The 21,637-nt window shown below is 40.7% G+C and overlaps 1 protein-coding gene across 1 annotated transcript in view; it reads right to left on the reverse strand.

Annotated features, from left to right (window-relative positions):
- eif2b4 (eukaryotic translation initiation factor 2B, subunit 4 delta) overlaps positions 1 to 21,637 on the reverse strand; it is a 55,129-nt gene that overhangs the window by 19,115 nt on the left and 14,377 nt on the right. The window contains exons 2-6 of the mRNA XM_073055778.1: positions 20,214 to 20,245; positions 9,483 to 9,621; positions 5,243 to 5,428; positions 3,053 to 3,135; positions 483 to 574 (exon numbers count right to left, since the gene is read on the reverse strand). Of these exons, the coding sequence (XP_072911879.1) occupies positions 483 to 574; positions 3,053 to 3,135; positions 5,243 to 5,428; positions 9,483 to 9,621; positions 20,214 to 20,245 (532 nt within the window). The remainder of the gene's footprint in view (positions 1 to 482; positions 575 to 3,052; positions 3,136 to 5,242; positions 5,429 to 9,482; positions 9,622 to 20,213; positions 20,246 to 21,637) is intronic.

The following is a 21,637-nucleotide window of genomic DNA, read 5'->3' on the forward strand; positions in this document are numbered from 1 at the left end:
AACAGACTTATAAGTGCAAATGAACTTCAATATTATTGGGAACAATGATATATAAAGAGGACACTTGTAAGGGACAGAACTGGCTAACACTGTATCCATGAGCAGATATCATCCTGCTTCAATTTACTTGAAGCAATTTCAGATACTACACTGAGCAAGCACGGTAGCATAGTGTTTAGCTTATTATTACAGTGCCAGCTGCAAGATTGGGACCCTGTTGTTGCCACTGTCTGTAAGGAATTCGCATGTTCTTCCCACAATAGGACACCTCCAGATGATCAAGTTTCCTTCTACATTCCAAAGGCATAGTGGCTAGGGCGTGCTGAAAGTGTGGCAACTCTTGCGGGCTCCCCAACACAATCCTCGCTAATTTGATTTGATGTAAACAATGCATTTCGCTGTATGTTTCAACGTACATCTGAAAAACAAAGCTAATTTTAATCTTAATAAATACAGCCAATACATTGAATAGATCTACTCACGTTAGTTGCTGGGTTAGTGGCATTTTGCGGCTGTACTGGTGCAAGTGTAAAAACAGACCAACTTTGTTGCCGTAATCTTGCCTAAGTGGAACCTATGATAAAAGGAATAAATATTTTTAGTGTAAAATATGTATTTCACAGGTCAAAGTAAATTTATTATCAAAGTACATAAGCAGAAGAGAAAGGTGTGAACCCTTGTAATTACCTGGTTTTCTGCATTAATTACTCATAAAATGTGGTCTGATTTTCATCCAGGTCACAATAGGCAAACACAATCTGCCTAAACCAGTGGTTCCCAACCTTTTTTTGGCCATGCCCCACCTAATCACCTCTAAAATCCTGATGCCCCCTGTGGTGATATATAATTCTTATTATTCAAAAAGTGAACTCCTATTCACCTGGAGGAAGCCTAAAAGACCATTAACTTGGTTTAAACAAGCTTCCAAAGAACATGGCATTCATGAAAGAGAAAAATAAAAGAACCAAAGGACTGTTAAAGTTCTGAGGAAGAAATTACTAAGAAATTGTAAAAAAAAGAACATTAAGTGATATTAAAATAATAATAATAATAAATAAATAAAACAATGCCGATTCATTTCTACAGCATACAAAGACAGATACACCGTTTAAAAGAGATGACGCAATGTACACACCTTCACACCACCAAGAACCGAAAGCTACTGCAAAAAGCAGCATTGGCGCGACCTCGTACGAGTTTCTTACGCGTTTGGACTTGTTCATTCGTTCCTTCCTATATCAGTCAATTCATTAATTTAATTATGAAAGCCATTTGATGGTTGTAATGATGGTGATACACTATATATACAGTACATACGCAATTACACATGTACAAACACACAAGTATTTTTATGTATGCATACTGTATATACACATATGTATTAACTCGCACACACACTCATACTCACACAGACTTACTAGAAAAAATTCACTGTTAATAACTCATTCTCGAATTGCCCCCCTTAAAAATCAAATTACCCCCCTGTGGGGCGTACGCCCCATGTTGGGAACCACTGGCCTAAACTAATAACACACAAACAATTGTACTTTTCGTGTCTTTACTGAACACATTGTTTAATGATTCACAGTTCAGGTGGGAAAAAAATGTGAACCATTGTATTTAATAACTGGTAGAACCTGCTTCAGCAGCAATAACCTCCACCAAACATTTCCTGTAGCTGCTGATCAGACTTGCACAATGGCGAGCAGGAATTTTAAACCATTCCTCCCTAAGCCATTTCTGTTGTTAATTTACTTTTGTGTTTAAGATCGTTGTCTTGTTGCATCATCCAACTTCTATTAAGCTTCAAGTGAAGGACTGCTACCCCGACATTCTGTAAAATGTCTTGATACAATTTTGGATTCACTGATCCTTCAACGAGTGCAAGCTGACCAGGCCCCGTGGCAGCAAAGCAGCCCCAACCCACGAAGCTCATTCCACCATGATTCACAGTTGGGATGAGGTTTTGGTGTTGGTTTGCAGTGCTCTTTTTCCTTCAAACATAGCGGTATGCATTTTTACCAAAAAGTTCAACTTCTGTCTCATTTGTCCACAGAACATTGTCCCAGAAGCGCTGTGGAACATCCAGGTGGTCTTTTACAAACTTGAGATGTGCAGCAATGTTTTTTTTGGAGAGCACTGGTTTCCTCCATGATGTCCTTCCAGGAACACCATTCAGTGCTTTTCTTATAGTGGACACATGGACAGAGACCTTAGCAAGTTCTAGAGATTTTTACAGGTCTTTTGCTGTTAACGGGTTCTTTTTCACATTCTTCAGAATTGCACATTGTGCTCTTGGTATGATAATTGCAGGACACCCACTCCTTCAGAGAGTAGCCACAGTACTGAACTTCCTCCATTTGTGAAAAAAAAATTACCTTACTGTGGACTGATGAACACTCAGGTCTTTAGAAATGCTTTTGTAGCCTTTTCCATTTTCATACATTGCTACAATTCTCCTCCTAAGGTCCTCTGAAAGTTGCTTTGATCAAGGAATGGTGCACATAAACAGATCTTTCTTGAGTAGAGGAGGCTCCGTCAGTAACCTGACTTTCTGTATTTTTCTTTTAAAAAGGGTAGGGCACCTCCACATGCCCCACTTGAGCTGGCAGCTTATTCCACACACTCACCTCCCTCTGAGTTAAGAAATTTCCTATGTTCCCCTTAAACTTTTCACTCAACTCATTATCATAATTTTGTTTATAATTATTTTAATTGTGGGGAGGGGGTTGGAAGAAAAAGGACAAAGCAAACATTAATTAAAATAGCTATGCTCTACCTGCCCCTGAGGATATTGTACACATTGTACACAAAGACATAATTAGAGAGGGGCACCTAACACACATATATCTCCAAAGGTATTCTGCACTTTGAAGGAAATACTGCACTAGGTGTTCTCACCATTGGAAATGAGAAGAACACTTTGTGAAGCATTTGTAGGTACCTCTCTTCTGATAGTTAATGTCAGGAAATATAGCTGTATAATAAACTCTACTTCAAAACTGAAAATGCTAAAACATGTTTAAAATAGATTTTCAGACTTAAAAGGTACCTGTTGCCGTTCCAGTTTTTTTGCCAACTTTTTAAGAGCTGCAGGGTCATCTGCTTGCACATAATCTGGGAGCCGTTTTATTACTGCCAAAAACAGAACACAGATTTTCTCATTCCTCAAAACAGTGACAAACACAATTAAATGAAAAGTAGTATAATATACATTATAGAGTTTTCAAATTCTTTCTCTAGCAGCTCTAAATAATACCTACTTTTGTGACCACATAACAGTCAAAGAAAATCATTTGCACTGCAATTGCAGAGCACCATATAAATCTCAGGTCTGGACTAAATTTCATTAAACACATTTCCACCATGGTAAAGCAACACCAACTCTGATGGATAGGTCATGTCATTTGGATACCTAACTCACATCTTCTCAAACAGATCCCTTACTGCCAGCTGAAGGGAGGTGGGCAAAGGAAACACCACAAAGATATTAAAAACAGCCTGAAGGAATTCAACATTACATCTAAAAACTGGGAAAACCTTGCACTCAATAGATACAAAGAAATCTGTTCATGAGGGAGCTGCGCTACATGAGAACGATCTCCGCCATGCTGCAGAGAACAACTGGAAGTTGCAAAAGGAGAGAATAAACAAGCAAAAGACCCAACTGCTAACCATAGCCACCACTGACTCTTGCCCACGGAATATGTGCATCCCGGATCAGCCTCTACAGCCACCTGAGGACCCACCAGTAGACAACCCCTTCAAGGCAGAGATAAAACATTATTCAAAACTTGGTCCAATAACCAGAGATGTTAATGGAATAAATAGCTAAGGTTGTATGGCATTACAGATATTGAAATTTTGGCATAGAACCAGTGGGCCACAAGGCTTCTTCCTGATTCTTTTTATTCTATTTAAAGCTTTAAAGGGGCAGTAACATCATGAAGGATCCCATCTACCCTGCTCGTGGACTGTTTGCTTCACTTCCATCAGACAGGAGGCTACATAGCATCCACGCCAGGACCACAGACTCAAAAGCAGTCACTTTCCCCAAGCAGTAAGACCGATCAACTACTAACCCAAACATCACACCCCCACCCACCACTACTTTTTCATCTCCTGTCTTCCTGTCTATCACTTTATGTACAGACACTCCCGTGCCCAGTGTTACTTTATGGGCATACAATCAATGCATACGAGCTATCTTATCTATTTAATGTGTTTTATATATTATTATTCTGATCCTTATCCAATTGTTTTTTTCTGCTGCTTCAGATCCAGAGTAACAACTATTTTGTTGTCCTTTACACTGGCGTACAGGTGTTACGAATGTGCCACAACTCTGAGGGGCCAAAGGGTACAAAGTAGCCCCCTCCTTTTCGAGAATCGCAAGATCGCTATTAATTCGGGTCTGGGACCCAGGAAATGAGAGAGAATCCTAAAGGTTTTTGGAATGTGTCCTGGCCCCTCAGCAAGACAAAGCCACAGATAACGGCCATTGTCTCTTGGAGACGGAATTGTGTATTGAGTACTGTACTATTCATTGAAGCCCTCAGGGAATGACCAGAGTGGGCTGGTTGAGGGATTGCATCATCCCAACCTGATTGACATCTGAGACCCCGTGAGTAAGGATAAAAGAGGGTCTGGGGAACAACCCCTTTAGACGCACCAGGAGAAACGCTAGAAATCCCGTGACAGCGTTTAATAGCGACAGCCGGTGGAGGGCTCGCGTGCGTCCTTTCCCGTTGCCTGGGATTGGGGCCTTACCACGGAAGAATGGCTTAGCTAAAGAAGAGGCCACCAACGAAATTTCAAAGGATCGACATAAAAAGGAAAAGCTGGCAAGTTTCTAAAAACTCTCTCTTGACTCCAACCAAAGGCTGAAGCCTGCATGAACTGAGTGACTTTCATATTTCCATCGGACAATACATTTTCCCCTAGACAACGATAAAGCTTATTTCTTATTATTATTATACCCGCACTTTTAGAGTTAGTATTGACAACGTATATTATCTGTATGTTTGCATTGATATTATTTTTGTGTATTTTTACCAATAAATACTGTTAAAAATAGTACCATCAGACTTCAACGGACCTCTCTATCTTTGCTGGTAAGTGACCCAGTTACGGGGTTCGTAACACAGGAAACAATCTTAGAAGATGAAATAAGTTTATAATTATCTACTTCCTTTTCCTCAGTCTCGCCCTACAATGATTGCAGTTAATGTGTTTTTGTTACCTTGCAGAGGCTCGCTAGGGACAGACTTAGTCTTCATTGAAGCAACAGGTTGGCTCTGATCTGATTTCTTGGATTGTTTCGTACGATCATCCTGCTTTGCTTTACGCTCTGCTCTAAGTTCACTTTTTGCTTTTCCTACTGGACCCTTTTCAGGTGTGTCGCCTGATGCTGCATTTGCCGTTGCATCTGTAAAAGACAAGATAATGGAGACAAAGCTAATTACAATGTTTTATGTCTAGCTTCCACGATCAACCTCTCAAATTTACCAGGAGAGTCGACACCAATACCTCTATCAAGGATGAGAGGTGACTGATAAAGGTGCAGAGTGTACTACCAACCCCTTTTTCCCCAGAGCAGAAATGGCTAATAGCTGAGGCCATAATTTTAAGGTATATGGAGGAAGCCATCCATCCATTCATTCAGTCACACACTTTCACACAGAGTGGTGGATGCGTGAAACACGCTGCCAGGGAGGTGATAGAGGTAGGTACATTTGGGAAAAAACAAAGGACTCTTGGATGGGCACATGGATGATAGAAAACTGGAGAGCGATGTGGGAGGGAAACATTAGATTGAACTTCTTGTAGGTTATAAGGCTGGCACAAACCATGCTGAAGAGCCTGTACTGTGCTATAGTGCTCTGTGCTCCATGAGCCCAAATATGACATCTAATTGATTATTGATCTTCAATCTCACGTGTAATTAGTGAAACTTTTCCCAGTATGATTAATCAACACCAATTCAAGTCTTCTAAGACAAACCTAACGAGCATCATTGCACAAAACACTGAAGTAAAAGGTATGAAAAATATAATGTGGTAACTTCGGCTTCCATGGTAGATTCCAAATGAAAAATGATCCTCAAATTCAGCAGCAGGCTTCTGTTATGCCTTTCACCTTCTATAATGCTCTATCATTTTAGCTGACAATATTTCAAACTTAGCTGCTCTTTTACATTCTTGGCAGGGTTGTTAACAGTATGAAGGACACAGAAGGAGCTTGAAGTTCACATCCATCGATCCCTCAAAGTTGCAGCACAAACTGATAGGGTTGTTAAGAAGGCGTATGGTGTGTTGACCTTCATTATTTGTGGAATTAAATTCAAGAACTCGAGGTGATATTGCAAATCTATAAAACCTTGGTTAGACCACACTTGGAATATTATGTTCAGTTCCGGTCGTGCTATTATAGGAAGGACGTGGAAGTTTTACGGAGAGTGCAGAGATTTACCAGGATGCTGCCTGGTTTACAGAGCACGTCTAATAAGGATAGATTGAGTAAGCTAGGGCTTTTCCCTTGGGAACGAAGGATGAGAGGTGACTTGATAGAGGTGCATTAAATGATGAGCAAAACAGATCAAGTGGAAGTCAGAGACTTTTAACCATGGAGAAAACATTTAAAACAAGGGGGCATAATTTTAAGGTGTTGGGAGGGAAGTATAGGGGAGATGTCAGAGGTTGTTGTTTTTTTTATATAAACACAAGGAGGTAGTGGTTGCGTGGAATGGGTTGCCGGAGTGGTGGTAGAGGCACATATATTAAGGACATTGAAGAGACTCTTAGATAGTCACATGGATGAAAGAAAATTGGAGGGCTATGTGGAAGAGAAGCTTTAGATTGATCTGATTATAGGTTAAAAGGTCAGCACAAGACCATGGACTGAAGGGCCTGTACTGTGCTGTAGTGTTCTATGTTCTGAGACTAAATATGACATCCACATGGTTATTAATCTTCACTTCCACAGGTAACCGGAGAAACCTTTTCTGGTATGACCAATGGACACCAACTCAAGTCTTCTAAGACAAACATCGTAAGCATCACTGGACATAATTTTCAAATAAAATGATAGGAAATATAATGTGGTAACTTCACCTACAATGGTGGGTTCAAAATGAAAAAATGATCCACAAATCCATCAGCAGATTTCTGTAATACCTTCTGCCTTCTATGGAGCCCTACCATTTTGGCTGACGATATTTCAAACTTATCTGTTCTTTTCACTTATTACACGTGCTATGACTAAAAGTCAAGCTGCTGTCTCCAAAGCTGCCTGCCGAGGAGAAAGAGTACGTGCACACAGCTTGAGAAGATTCATCTGTTGCTTCTCCTTCCTTCCGTGCAGAGCAGGCATAATAGTTCCACCACATGACAGTGTTAAATTATGAGGAGCTGAGGTTTCAAGTATGAATAACAATCCTCCTCTGAGACAAATATGTCACTGATCAAGAACAAAATCTTCAAAAGTAAACAATTATTTTCTTAAATAATTAGGCCCTGCAATAATACTGAGGCACATAATGAGACAGAATATATTTCACTGCAAATATACATTTTTACTTATTTAGAGACACAGCACGGAACAGGCCCTTCCAGCCCTATGACCCACTGACCTGACCCTATCCTAATCACAGGACAATTTACACTGACCAATTAACCTATTAACTGGTACGCCTTTGAACGCAAACTAGAGGTTCGTTGGGCCGGAAGGGCTGTTCTGCACTGTATCTATAAATAAATCTTAAGATAACAGCATTGGTGGTATTCCAATGCTTTGAAGAGGTGACTGTAGGTAATCTAGTTTTCCAAAGCATATTCACTAGATTCCATTTAATTGGGAGACATTGGGACAAGTACATTTTGGCCCAATTAAGTGGTTATCCCAATTAACTGAATTTTCATGGAAATAATTAAAAAAGACAACCTACCATTTAACTGAATAACAAATCATACCTTTAAATAAAATACAGATCAAATTCGAACACTACCAATAATATCACAGTACTGTAAAACTGCGTATTATTTCCTAATAGTTATCAACAGAGCAATTAACCCAGGGTACACTGCCGTGTTCCTTTGATTGTAAATGAACAAAACCTGGTGCAGATAGATATTGAACTGCCTTCAAACAATGCTTTTGACGCTTGCACTCTCCAAAACTTCACTTTCATTATAACATCCAAGGTGCTTGTCAATACCTTTGAATTCTTCATAGTTCCTAACTTACAGTGAAATCAATTTATTTTCACTCCAGGCCATTTCTGGCATCTCCAAGCCTGAATGCTTAAAACCGCTGTGAGCAAAACAGTTCTGCATTGTCTTACTGCTCATTTCACACCAACTATCAGTGACAAAAATAAATGCTTTTAGAACATAAACGCACACACAAATGATGTCATTTTAAAGCACAGTGTAGTGTCTAACAGCCACACAATTGCAACGTGACTGATGTTAGTTAGTAATTGTTTAGCAGCAATCTTCTCTTCCAATTAAGTAGTGGCATTGTGCCCCAAATAAACGAAGAAAATCACATCGACCTTCTCGATTTGCTATTGTTCTTTAAGAGTTGTCCCAAATAAGCGCATATCCTGCTTAACTGACTGCTTAATTAACCAGAATCCACTGTAATTTGTAAAATTATAAAATTACAAAGCAGAAATTTGTACCAATTACTGTTATTTGGCAGAAGCTGAGCTTACTTCTGGCAGAAGTTTCGATCTCTTTACCTTAGGGGGTGACATGGTGGTGCAGCTGTAACATTGGGATTCAATTCCCGCTGCTGTTTATAATGTCAATATCTGTTCTCCCCATGACTATGTAAGTTTGAAATTGTTTACAGGCCACTGTTTAAAAATAAGGAACCAGAGACTAAAAATGCTTTGTTTACTTATTCAGAGAGATAAAATGTGGAACAGGCCCTTTTAGCTCTTTGAGCTGTCCAGCAACCGCCGATTTAACCCAAGCCTAATCATGAGACAATCTACAATGACTGGTTCATCTTTGGACTCTGGAATGAAACCAGGGCAGCCGGAACAAACCCATTCATTCCACAGGGAGAATGTACAAACTCCTTACAGAAGATCCTAGGATTGAACTCCAAACTCTGATGCCCCAAGTTGTAACAGGATTGCGTTAGCTGCAACACTACCGTGGCTTTCTCTCAATGGATCCTCTGGTCTTCTGCTTCTACTGGCCTTTGAGGAATCGAAGCGCAATTCCATTGGATGGTGAGGTAAGGCTGAGAAATCCAGTGGTCTACTCCAAACTCACAAGACTACAAGTCGTAGAAGCAGAATCGGGCCATTCAGACCTCGAGCAACCACTTGAAGCTTCCCAAAAAGGCATACCATGCATCACAGTGAAAAGGTTTTATACCACTGTTGGTGTTACAAAACAAGCTTTGTGATAACCCCTAAAACTCTGAACCTAATGTCAAAAATAAATTAACATTAGAAGACAATTTACCTTTCTGTTGTTTTTTTGGGACATCTGTTGTAAAAGAATTTCCAACGTCTGGAGTCTTGCCTTCCTTCTTGTTTTTCTTAAGTTGCTTTTTCTCTTTCCTTAATCGCTGCTTTTCTTCTCTGGACAATTCTTGCGCTAGCTATCAGGAAAAAAAAGAGGAAGATATTAACTTCTGTATGGCATTGAATTGGTCTGCGGAAGACTTCGCTTGTTGGTGTTTTTTCAAGTTCAAGTTTATTGTCATCTGACTACATATTTATTTATTTAGCAATATAGCACTGGGTAGGCCTTTCCAGGCCTGCTGCCAATTAGCTATAACCTAATCACAGGACAATTTACAATGACCAATTAACCTACCTCGTACATCTTTGGACTTTAGAAGGAAAACCTACACATTCCATGCAGAGGACATACAGAATCTCCTTATAGTACAGCGCTGGAACTGAACTCTGAACTCCAGAATGCCCCAAACTGTAATAGCTTTGCACTAACTGCTATGATACAACCAAAATGAAACAAGGTTCCTTCAGACCACAGTGCACCCACAAAACATATATTCACACAGCACATTAAACAAAACATTGTCCCAAATAAGACAGTAAAGTATCATTCAAAGTGCGTGCAGTGTAAACAGCTCGTTGCCCTAGTGATGAGACCTCGGTGGTGGCAGGGTGTTCATTAATCTGAAAGCTTGAGGGAAGAAGCTGTTACCCAGTCTGTCTGTCCTAGTCCTGATGTTCCCATACCTCCTTCCTGATGGTAGTGGCACAAAGTGATTGTGGGTTCGGTGGTAGGGATCCTCAACAAAGCGTTCTATACAATGCTTCTGGTAAGTGTCACAGTTAGTGGGGGGAAGGTGACCCAGTAATCCTCTCAGTAGTTTTTACTATCTTCTGTACGGTGTTGCTGTTCAATGCCTTGCAAATTCCGTACCACGCGATGATGCAGCCAGACACTCCTGATGGTGTTCCTGCAGAAAGCTGTTCAAATGGAGCCGGGGAGCCATGCACACCTAAGGCACATGAAGTCCACTAAACTACCAAAACACAACGAGAAACACAAAATGCTGGAGGAACTCATCAGGACAGCAGCATCCATAGTGCAAAATAAACAGTCGACATTCTGGGCTGAGACCCTTCTTCAGGACTCTTAGTTTGAAACATCCACGGTTTATTCACTTTCATAGATGCTGCCTGACCTGATAAGTTCTTCTGTTATTTTGTATGTGTTGCTCTGGATTTCCAGCATCTGCAGAATCTCTTGTGTTTATTATAACAAAGCAGTGGTTTTCTAAGAGAGAAAACTCGATTTTACCTTCATTTGTTTGAATGGGTAGGGGTGAATATTTTAAATAAAAACAGTAAAAAAAATTGAAAACCTGCAATTGCCATTGAATTATCAAGTATCATTTAAGACTTATTAAAGTTTAAGACAACTCTGATATGTACATGGCATGCAGCAAACATACACATTAACTTCTCTTAGGTATGAAATATTGTTTCTGTTCACCAGAAGCATGCTATTTGGGTTAATGATTTATTTCAATATATCTGTCAGGAAAGCAGAAAAGGTCATTGTCTGCAGTTTACCATCACAACAGGACTTGTATGCTTCCAGGACTAAGAAGGCATTACAGACACTGCCCATAATACAACCTGTTACCATGATTTACTGAATTCAGGAACAAAAAAAAAATGAATAAAGAAAATCTTAATCAGAATGAGGTTTAATATTTCATGAAATTTATAGTTTTTGTGGCAGCACAATGCAACAGATAATGGGGGAAAACTTAAGTACAGTAAGTTTATTGGGAACAGATGCTCTCAGGAAAAGGTATGGAAGAAATGTGGCAAATGTTCAGCGGATATTTGTGTGCAGTTCTGCATAGGTATGCTCCAACGAGACACAAAAGTTATGGTAGGGTACCATGGTGTACAAAGGGTGTAGTAAATCTCGTCAAGAAGAAAAGAAAAGCTTACAAAAGGTTCAGAGAGCTAGGTAATGTTAGAGATCTAGAAGATTTTAAGGCTAACAGGAAGGAGCTTAAGAAGGAAATTAGGAGAGCCAGAAGGGGCCATGAGAAGGCCTTGGTGGGCAGGATTAAGGAAAACCCCAAAGCATTCGACAAGTATGTAAAGAGCAAGAGGATAAGATGTGAAAGAATAGGACCTATGAAGTGTGACAGTGGAAAGTGTGTATGGAACCAGAGGAAATAACAGAGGTACTTAATGAATACTTTACTTCAGTATTCACTATGGAAAAGGATCTTGGTGATTGTAGGGATGACTTGCAGTGGACTGAAAAGCTTGAGCACGTAGATATTAAGGAAGAGGATATGCTGGAGCTTTTGGAAAGCATCAAGCTGGATAAGTCACCGGGACCAGATGAAATGTACCCCAGGCTACTGTGGGAGGCGAGGGAGGAGATTGCTGAGCTTCTGGTGATGATCTTTGCATCATCAATGGGGATGGGAGAGGCTCTGGAGGACTGGAGGGTTGCGGATGTTGTTCCCTTATTCAAGAAAGGGAGTAGAGATAGCCCAGGAAATTAGAGATCACTGAGTCTTACTTCAGTGGTTTGTAAGTTGATGGAGAAGATCCTGAGAGGCAGGATTTATGAACATTTAGAGAGGTATAATATGATTAGGAATAGTCAGCATGGCTTTGTCAAGGGCAGCTCGTGTCTTATGAGCCTGATTGAATTTTTTGAGGATGTGACTAAACACATTGATGAAGGATGAGCAGATGATGTAGTGTATATGGCTTTCAGCAAGGCATTTGATAAGGTATCCCATGCAAGGCTTATTGAGAAAGTAAGGAGGTATGGGATCCAAGGGGACATTACTTTGTGGATCCAGAACTGGCTTGCCCACAGGAGGCAAAGAGTGGTTGTAGATGGGTCATATTCTGCATGGAGGCCGGTCACCAGTGGAGTGCCTCAGGGATCTGTTCTGGGACCCTTACTCTTCGTGATTTTTATAAGCGACCTAGATGAGGAAGTGGAGGGATGGGTTAGTAGGTTTGCTGATGACACAAAGGTTGGAGGTGTTGTGGATAGTGTGGAGGGCTGTCAGAGGTTACAGCAGGACATTGATAGGATGCAAAACTGGGCCGAGAAGTGGCAGATGGGGTTCAACCCAGATAACTGTGAAGTAGTTAATTTTGGTAGGTCAAATTTGATGTCAGAATATAGTATTAATGGTAAGACTCTTGGCAGCGTGGAGATCAGAGGCATCTTGGGGTCCGAGTCCATAGGACGCTCAAAGCAGTTGCGCAGGTTGACTCTGTGGTTAAGAAGGCGTATGGCGTATTGGTCGTCATCAATCGTGGAATTGAATTTAGGAGCCGAGAGATAATGTTGCAGCTATATAGGACCCTGGTCAGACCCCACTTGTGTGCTCAGTTCTGGAGGCCTCACTACAGGAAGAATGTGGAAACCATAGAAAGGGTGCAGAAGAGATTTACAAGGATGTTGCCTGGATTGGGGAGCATGCCTTATGAGAACAGGTTGAGTGAACTCTGCCTTTTCTCCTTGGAGCGATGGAGTGATGGAGGATGAGAGGTGACCTGATAGAGGTTTGTAAGATGATGAGAGGCATTGATCGTGTGGATAGTCAGAGGCTTTTTTCCCAGGGCTGGAATGGCTGCCACAAGAGGCCACAGGTTTAAAGTGCTGGGGAGTAGATACAAAGGAGCTGTCAGGGGTAAGTTTTCTTTTACGCAGAGAGTGGTGAGTGCGTGGAATGGGCTGCTGGCAACGGTGGTGGAGGCGGATACGATAGGGTCTTTTAAGAGACTTTTGGATAGGTACATGAAGCTTAGAAAAATAGAGGGCTATGGGTAACCCTAGTAATTTCTAAGGTAGGGACATGTTCGGCACAACTTTGTGGGCTGAAGGGCCTGTATTGTGCTGTAGGTTTTCTATGTTTCTATGTTATGTATATTAAATAGATACATTAGTACAAAAACAAAAATTTTTAAAAAGTAGTGAGATAATATCCATTTAGAAGTTGGATTTCGGAGGGAAAGAAGTAATTTCTGAACTGTTGAGTGTGTCTTCAGGCTCCTGTACCTCCTTCCTGACGGTAGCAATGAAAACAAGACATGTCCTGGGTGATAGGGGTCCTTAATGATGGATGTTGCCTTTTTAAAACATCTGAGAACACAAACTGTTAATGTCCCACTGTAAATTCCTGATGGGTGAATAAACAACTGGTGAAGCAAAGTGTTTGCTGAACTGGAAACACTTTACAGAAAGGAGGAAAACGGCTTTCAGCACACTATCCGCAAATACAAAGCACATTCAATCAATTGTGTTCTTTCTGCCGCTCTGTCAACATACTTTGAAAACTGGTCTATTGTAGGCCACAGGAAGAGAAGGTATGCCAAAACCTGTCCAAAGATGAAAAGCCAGACTGAACATTCTCAGTACCAACATCTTACACTTACAGTACTGTGCAAAAGCCTTAGGCACATTATAGAAAAAATCTGTAAAGCAAAGATGTTTTCAAAACAATGAAACAGAAAGCTTCTAAATATCAAAAATGTATTATAAAATGCAGCTAACAGTAAAAAACTAAATCAAATCAATATTTGGTGTGACTACCCTTTGCCTTTAAAACTGCAATAATTCTCTTATGTACATTGTCATGCAATTTTATAAGAAAAATCGGCTTGTGGGTTGTTCCAAACATCTTCCAAAAACGGCCACAGTTTTTCTGCAGACTTTAGCTGTCTTGTTTGCTTCTGTCTCACCAAGTAATTAAAGACAGCCACAGTGATGTTGAGATCAGGGCCCTGTGGAGGCAATACCATCTGAAACCACATTAAAAAAATGCAGGGTGCCCAAGACTTCCGAACAGCTCTTTTGAAAACAGTCTGAAGACGAAAAATATAAAATGGATTCTAAAGCATGAAAGCAAGGACAAATACTTGCTTTTTTTTTTTAAAAAAAAGGTGTTATTTGAAAAGTGGAGAGGAGGATTGAAGATTTAAGGAAATAGGCAGCATAGCAGTTATGCTAATACAGTGCCAACGACCTGGGTTCAGTTCTGCCGCTGTCAGTAAGGAGTCTTTACATTCTCCCCGTAACTGTGTGAGATTCCTCCGGGTGCTCCAATTTTCTCCTACATTCCAAAGACATGCACGTTAGTAGGTTAAGTGGTCAAATGGGTGGACTGGAAGGGCATGTTACCATACTGTGATGCAGCCATTAATTGTTGACCCTACCAGTAACTAAATGATGAAAAGAGATATAGGAAAATAAATGTTTTCTTTTTTTCTGATTTTATTGCGATAGAGCTCAGAGTAGCCCTTCTGACCCTTCGAGCCTCGCTGCCCAGCAATACACCAATTTGGTCCGAGCCTAATCATGGGACAATTTACATTAAAAATTACATTTCTCATTTCACCCTTAAACCATGACATCTATAGTTGTATTCTCACCCACCCTCATGGAAAAAGCCATTTACCCAATCTATATCCATCATGACTGTTTCCTCACTATTCTCCCGGCATTCAGATCAACTCCCCTGAAATTCTAACACACACCTATAGACCAAATGTAACTTACAGCGGCTGGTTACTGTATCGACCTGCGTGTCTTTGGGATATGGAAGGGCACCAGAGAACCCAGGGGAAGTCTATTTGGTAGCCTATTTCATATATATATATGAAATTACATGCAGACTAGGCCAGAGGTTAGGATTGGCATGGATTCAGATTCTGAGCTATAAAGCAACAACTCCACGAGCAGCTGTTAAGTCACCACACAATGTGGTCATTTCCAAAGCGTGAATGAAGTTAGTTAATGAATCACATCCATTTTCACTTTCCACAATGTTTAACTTTTTAACTTTAATATGCATGCAAGTATGAAGGACAAAATCCAGATTAGCTGAGAAGGGAGCCATATTGGTAGTACTACATACTGGTCAGTACTACAGATGCTCAGTTTTCACAATCACATGAGAAAATATCTTCAATGGACTCAATTTATAATATTATACAGTCTGAGAGCTTGAAAGAGGGCACAGGTCATGAGGAAAGAAAAGGAAAAACTAGGATTCAGTCACGAATGGTATGAGAAAGGAAATAAAATACTTCAGAGGAATCTCAAGAAAACAGATGACCCAAAGAGCAATTCCAGTGACTGCAATGAAATTAAGCAGGAGCAATCCAACGGAGATGCACTGTACCAAAGACGAAAGAAAGGAATGCCGATTAGCTGTGGAAAATGCAGAACAGAACCCATTCTGTGCAGTGGAATTTGCCAACATTGCTACTGCAATTTGATTATCGCCACAACAGACTGACAGTGGATGCAATCTCACTCAGCCTTCGACCATCTGGACAATATCTGTCAGGCTGCTGTTTAGTTTTTTACAGCTCAGTGTTCAACACTATCATAGCATCAGTACTAAACAACAAGCTACAAAACCTCTTTTTGCACTACTTGTTTAAGCTTTTATATATATATAGGAAGAAGAATTTTATCTATAATTATTCCAATTTATAATGTTTTTAATTATGTACTGCAGTGTACTGCTGCCACAAAAGAACATATTTCATGACATACGCCAATGATATTAAACGTAACTCTGGCTCCCTTTCTGAATGCAAGTGCCATTGGCTGTACCCTGACATCACTTTAATAATCCACAACCTCTCCAGGGGTTCCCAACTCTTTTTTATGCCATGGACCCTTACCATTAACCAAGGGGCTTGTGGACCTCAGGTTGGGAACCGCTGCTGTACAAGGAAAAATTTCCACTCCCTAAAAGTGCAACTTGTTGGGGATCTTTAGAATTGCCTGATTGGAAAAATTAGTTTCTTGACAAGTACAAAAGGCAACATTCCTAAGGGTGGCTGAAAGCAATGGACTCACTTTCAAGGACTCTTCATCTCATGTTCTTGATATATATTGCTTATTTATTTATATTTTGTCTTCCTTTTGTATTTGCACTGTTTGTTGTCTTCTGCACTGAATGCCCAAGTTTCAACGATTCTATTATAGTTATTAAATAAATTTGAGTATGCCTACAAGAAAATGAATCTCAAGAGCTGTATATGGTGACATATATGTACTTGGATGATAAAATTTACTTTGAACTTGGAAGCATCTCAGCCTATGCTGGAGTGGGATTGGTGAGTTGGATCCTTGGTACACCAGTGTGGCTCTGGACTGGTGTCAGTCATCACAAAAGCATTCTCCACTACAGCAGCCGAGCACAGGTACAAGAGCCTCAGAGTGGCAAATACCAACATCTCCTGAAACGAGATCCCATTGCCGGCATAGGTCTAGGAACCCACAATGTAGACATGCAACTTTCATCCTTACCTGCTGCATGCTACACAACCTCTCCAATCAATGACATCAGGTACTGCTCAGGGAACAGAAGCCTATAAAACAATGAAAATCCTGGAGAGCAGAAGCAAGAGAAAACTGGTAGCTACCAGGGATTACCCCTGATCAGCATCCATATATTCTTCTCCCAGATGAGAGGAGGAGGCAAATGATAACTATAGGATATCAGCAATTCACAAAATGAGATATTTTCATTAGGAGACTGCAAAGAATCTCTGTGATCCACAAGATACTGTATTGCCTGCACTGTTTTGTGCACTTTATGCAGTCCTGGGTAGGTCTGTAGTCTAGTGTAGTTTTTTTTCTGGTTTTTTTTTACGTAGTTCAGTCTAGCTTTTGTACTGTGTCATGTAACACCATGGTCCTGAAAAAAGGCTCTCATTTTTACTATGTACTGTACCAGCAGTTATGATCGAAATGACAATAAAAGTGACTTGACTTGACTTGATTAACCTTCACAGTACACAATAGGTAGGAAAGCCCAGATGATCCACAAATCCAATTTTGTATGACCACCCACAATGAATACAACAAATGCATGAATGATTTCCTGACTCTGTAAAGTAAATGGTTTGCAAAAGAGTAGATATTTTTCTTAGGAAATCCCTCGGGATCAAGGATAATTTACTTCCCCTCTGATTTTGAGGGTCCCAGGCAACACACAAGGTGCTAAAGGAACTCAGCCGGTCAGGCAGCATCTACGGAGGGAAATAAACAGTTGACGTTTCGGGCCAAGTGCCAGCTGAGAACAGAGAGGGACAGAGGGTAACCAGACTGGAGAATAGAAACCCACCCAGAGACGGGGCAGGTGGGTGAACTGTTAGACAAGGCCTCTGTGTGCTACCAATGGATGAAGTTCTCATGACTAGCCCAAATATAATCATGGGCTAGAGATTCCCAGAAGAGAGTGGAAATATTTCATTTTCAACAGTGTTGTTAGCAAGACCAGGCTGATTGCACTAATCCACTTTTTAATCTCTTTTTGGATATTGTTGTGACCTTATAGAAGTTAGAACTGGAACAGCACAAGACCTCAGTTAATAGCAATTTGAATGAAGTCAATTTGCTTGTCTTGCTATCCAGGATTTTGAAAGAGCCACATTACATGACATCATTTATACAGTTATAATAACTGCAGGCCCAGCACCGACCCCAAGAGCACCCCCCTCCTCACCACTGACTGCCAACCGGAGAAACACCCATTTATACCAACTCTCTACCTTCTATTGGTTAACCGATCCACTATCCATGCTAATACACTTCCTCCGACTCCATGCATCCATATCTTATTTATAAGTCTCTTGTGTGGCACCTTATTGAACACCTTCTGGAAATCCAAGTATACGACATCCACCTGTTCCCCTCTATCCACTGCACTCATTATGTCCTCAAACAACTCCAGTAAATTTGTCAAACAGGAGCTGCCCTTTCCGAATCCATGCTGCATCTGTCTAATGGAACCACTCCTTTCTAAATGTTTCACTATTTCTTCCTTAATGACAGTTTCAAGCACTTTCTCGACTACAGATGTTAAGCAAACTGGCCTATAGTTGCCTGTCTTTTGCCGACATCCTTCTTAAGAAGTGGCGTGACATTTGCTGCCTTCCAATCCGCTGTGACCTGCCCAGAGTGCTTTGAGAAATGATTACCAATGGCTCTACTATAACCTCCGCCAATTCCCTCAGCACCCTGGGATGCACCCCATCAGGACCAGGGGACTTATCTACCTTCAGGCCCTCTCGTTTGCTCATCACTATCTCTTTAGTAACAGTGATTTTATCGAGGTCCACACCTCCCATTACGTCCATTAACATCCTTCTTTGGCTTATTAGACGTGTCCTCCACCGTGAAGACCGACACAAAATAGTCATTCAATTCCTCAGCCATTGCCTTATCAACCAATATCAATTTCCCCTTCTCATCTTCCAAGGGACCTATGTTGACTTTAGCCACGCTCTTCCGCTTTATATATTTATAAAAACTTTTGCTATGTTTTTATATTTAGTGCTAATTTACTTTCATACTCTATCTTCCCTTTCCTTTAGTTGTTCTTTGTTGCTTTTTAAAGTTTTTCCAATCCTCCAGTCTCCCACTACCCTTTGAGACTTTCTAAACGAGCTTTTATTTTGTTACTATCTTTTGCTTCCTTAGTTATCCAAGGCTGGCTCTCCCCAAGCTTACTGTCCTTACTTCTGACTAGAAAATACTTCTGTTGAGCACTGAAAAATCTCCTTGAAAGTATTCCACTGTTCCTCAACTGTCCTACCAAATAGCCTGTGCTCCCAATCCACATTAGCCAACTCTTCCCTCATCTCGTTGTAGTCTCTCTTGTTCAAGCATAATACACTAGTTTTACATCCAGCCATTTCATCCTCCATCTGTACGCAAAATTGAGTCACACTATGATCACTCTTTCCAAGAGGATCCCTGACTACAAGATTGTTAATCTTACCTGTCTCATTACACAGGACTAGATCTAAGATAGCATATTCCCTTGTAGGTTCACGAACATGCCGCTCAAGAAAGCCATCACAGGTACATTCTATGAAGTCCTCCTCAAAACTTCCTTGACCAACCTAATTCACCCAATCTATGTGGAAGTTAAAATCCCCCATGACAACTGCCGTTCCGTTCTTACAAGCCTCAGTTATTTCTAGGTTAATCGCCTCTGCCACTGCAATATTTTTATTAGATGGTCTATAGACAACTCCCACCAGTGATTTTTTCCCTTTACTATTCTTAATCTCTACCCAGATGGACTAAACATTCTGCTCTGTAGATCTTATATCATCCCTCACAATCACCCTGATCTCATCCTTTATTAAGAGAGCCACCCCACCTCCTTTGCCTTCCTGCCTATCTTTCCGTATTACCACAGCACAGAAACAGGCCCTTCAGCCCATAGAGTCCATACCGAACCATTAATCTGCCTAGTCCCATCAACCTACACTCGAACCATAGTCTTCCATACCCCTCCCATCCATGTACCTATCCAAATTTCTCTTAAATGCTGAAATTCAATCCACATTCACCACTCATACAGGCAGCTTGTTCCACATTCACCACCCTGAGTGAAGTTCCCCCTCATGTTACCCTTAAACATTTCACCTGTTACCCTTAACCCATGACTTTCAGTTGTAATCTCGCTCAACCTCAGGGGAAAAAGCCTGCTTGCACTTACTCTATCTGTACCCCTCATCATTTTGTATACCTCTATCAAATCTTCTACTGTACACTCTAGGAGATAAAGTCCTAACCTATTCAAACGTTCCCTATAACTTATTGTTCATACAGCTCGCCACAATCTCAAAGTACTCTATTTTCTATTTCTAACAGAGTTCCACAATGTTCATTTAAAGAACCTACCTGTTGTTGCTGGATGTTCTTATTCTCTTCACCTGAAATACCGAAAAGCAGAGAAAATATTTATTACTATGTGACAATATACATTTCAAACATATAAATGTCCTTTCAAAGTGGTCTGTGCTTTAAGTGTTGTGCTTTTTGGGGGGTATTTATTTTGTCAATTCTCAAAAATCAAACAAATTCCAACCCAGAAAAAGCAGCAATTTGATGAAGTATAATTGACCTTTGGAAAAGGTACAAACCCCATTTCCAGAAAAGTTGGGATATTTTCCAAAATGCAATAAAAACAAAAATCTGTTATATGTTAATTCACTTGAACCTTTATTTAACTGACAAAAGTACAAAGAAAAGATTTTCAATAGTTTTACTGACCAACTTAATTGTTATTTGTAAATATACACAAATTTAGAATTTGATGGCTGCAACACACTCAACAAAAGTTGGGACAGAGTTAAAATAAGATTGAGAAGTGCACGGAATATTCAAGTAACACCGGTTTGGAAGACTCCACATTAAGCAGGCTAGTTGGTAGCAGGTGAGGTATCATGACTGGGTATAAAAGTAGCGTCCATCAAAGGCTCAGTTTTTGCAAGCAGGGATGGGTCGTGGCTCACCCCTTTGTGCCAAAATTCGTGAGAGAATTGTTAGTCAGTTCAAAAGGAACATTTCCCAACACAGATTGCAGAGAATTTAGGTCTTTCAACATCTACAGTACATAATATTGTGAAAAGATTCAGAGAATTCAGAGACATCTCAGTGCGTAAAGGGCAAGGTCGGAAACCACTGTTGAATGCGTGTGATCTTCGAGCCTTCAGGCGGCACTGCCTAAGAAACTGTCATGCTACTGTGACAATTATAGCCACCTGGGCTCCGGAGTACTTCGGAAAACCATTGTCACTTAACACAGTCCATCGCTGCATCCAGAAATGCAACTTGAAACTGTATTACGCAAGGAGGAAGCCATACATCAACTCTATGCAGAAACGCCGGCGAGTTCTCTGGGCCCGAGCTCATCTCAGATGGACCGAGAGACTGTGGAACTATGTGCTGTGGTCAGATGAGTCCACATTTCAGCTAGTTTTCGGAAAAAATGGGCGTCCAGTTCTCCGTGCCAAAGATGAAAATGACCATCCTGATTGTTATCAGCGAAAGGTGCAAAAGCCAGCATCTGTGATGGTATTGGGCTGCATCAGTGCCCACAGCATGGGTGAGTTGCATGTATGTGAAGGTATCATTGACTCTGAGGTGTATATTAGGATTTTAGAGAGACATATGTTGCCATCAAGGCGACGTCTCTTCCCGGGACGTCCATGCTTATTTCAGCAGGACAATGCCAGACCACATTCTGCACGGGCTACAACAGGTTGGCTTTGTAGACACAGAGTGTGTGTGCTTGACTGGCCTGCTGCCAGTCCAGATCTATA

This window comes from Hemitrygon akajei, chromosome 9 (assembly GCF_048418815.1).
Source record: "Hemitrygon akajei chromosome 9, sHemAka1.3, whole genome shotgun sequence".
Classification (NCBI taxonomy): domain Eukaryota; kingdom Metazoa; phylum Chordata; class Chondrichthyes; order Myliobatiformes; family Dasyatidae; genus Hemitrygon; species Hemitrygon akajei.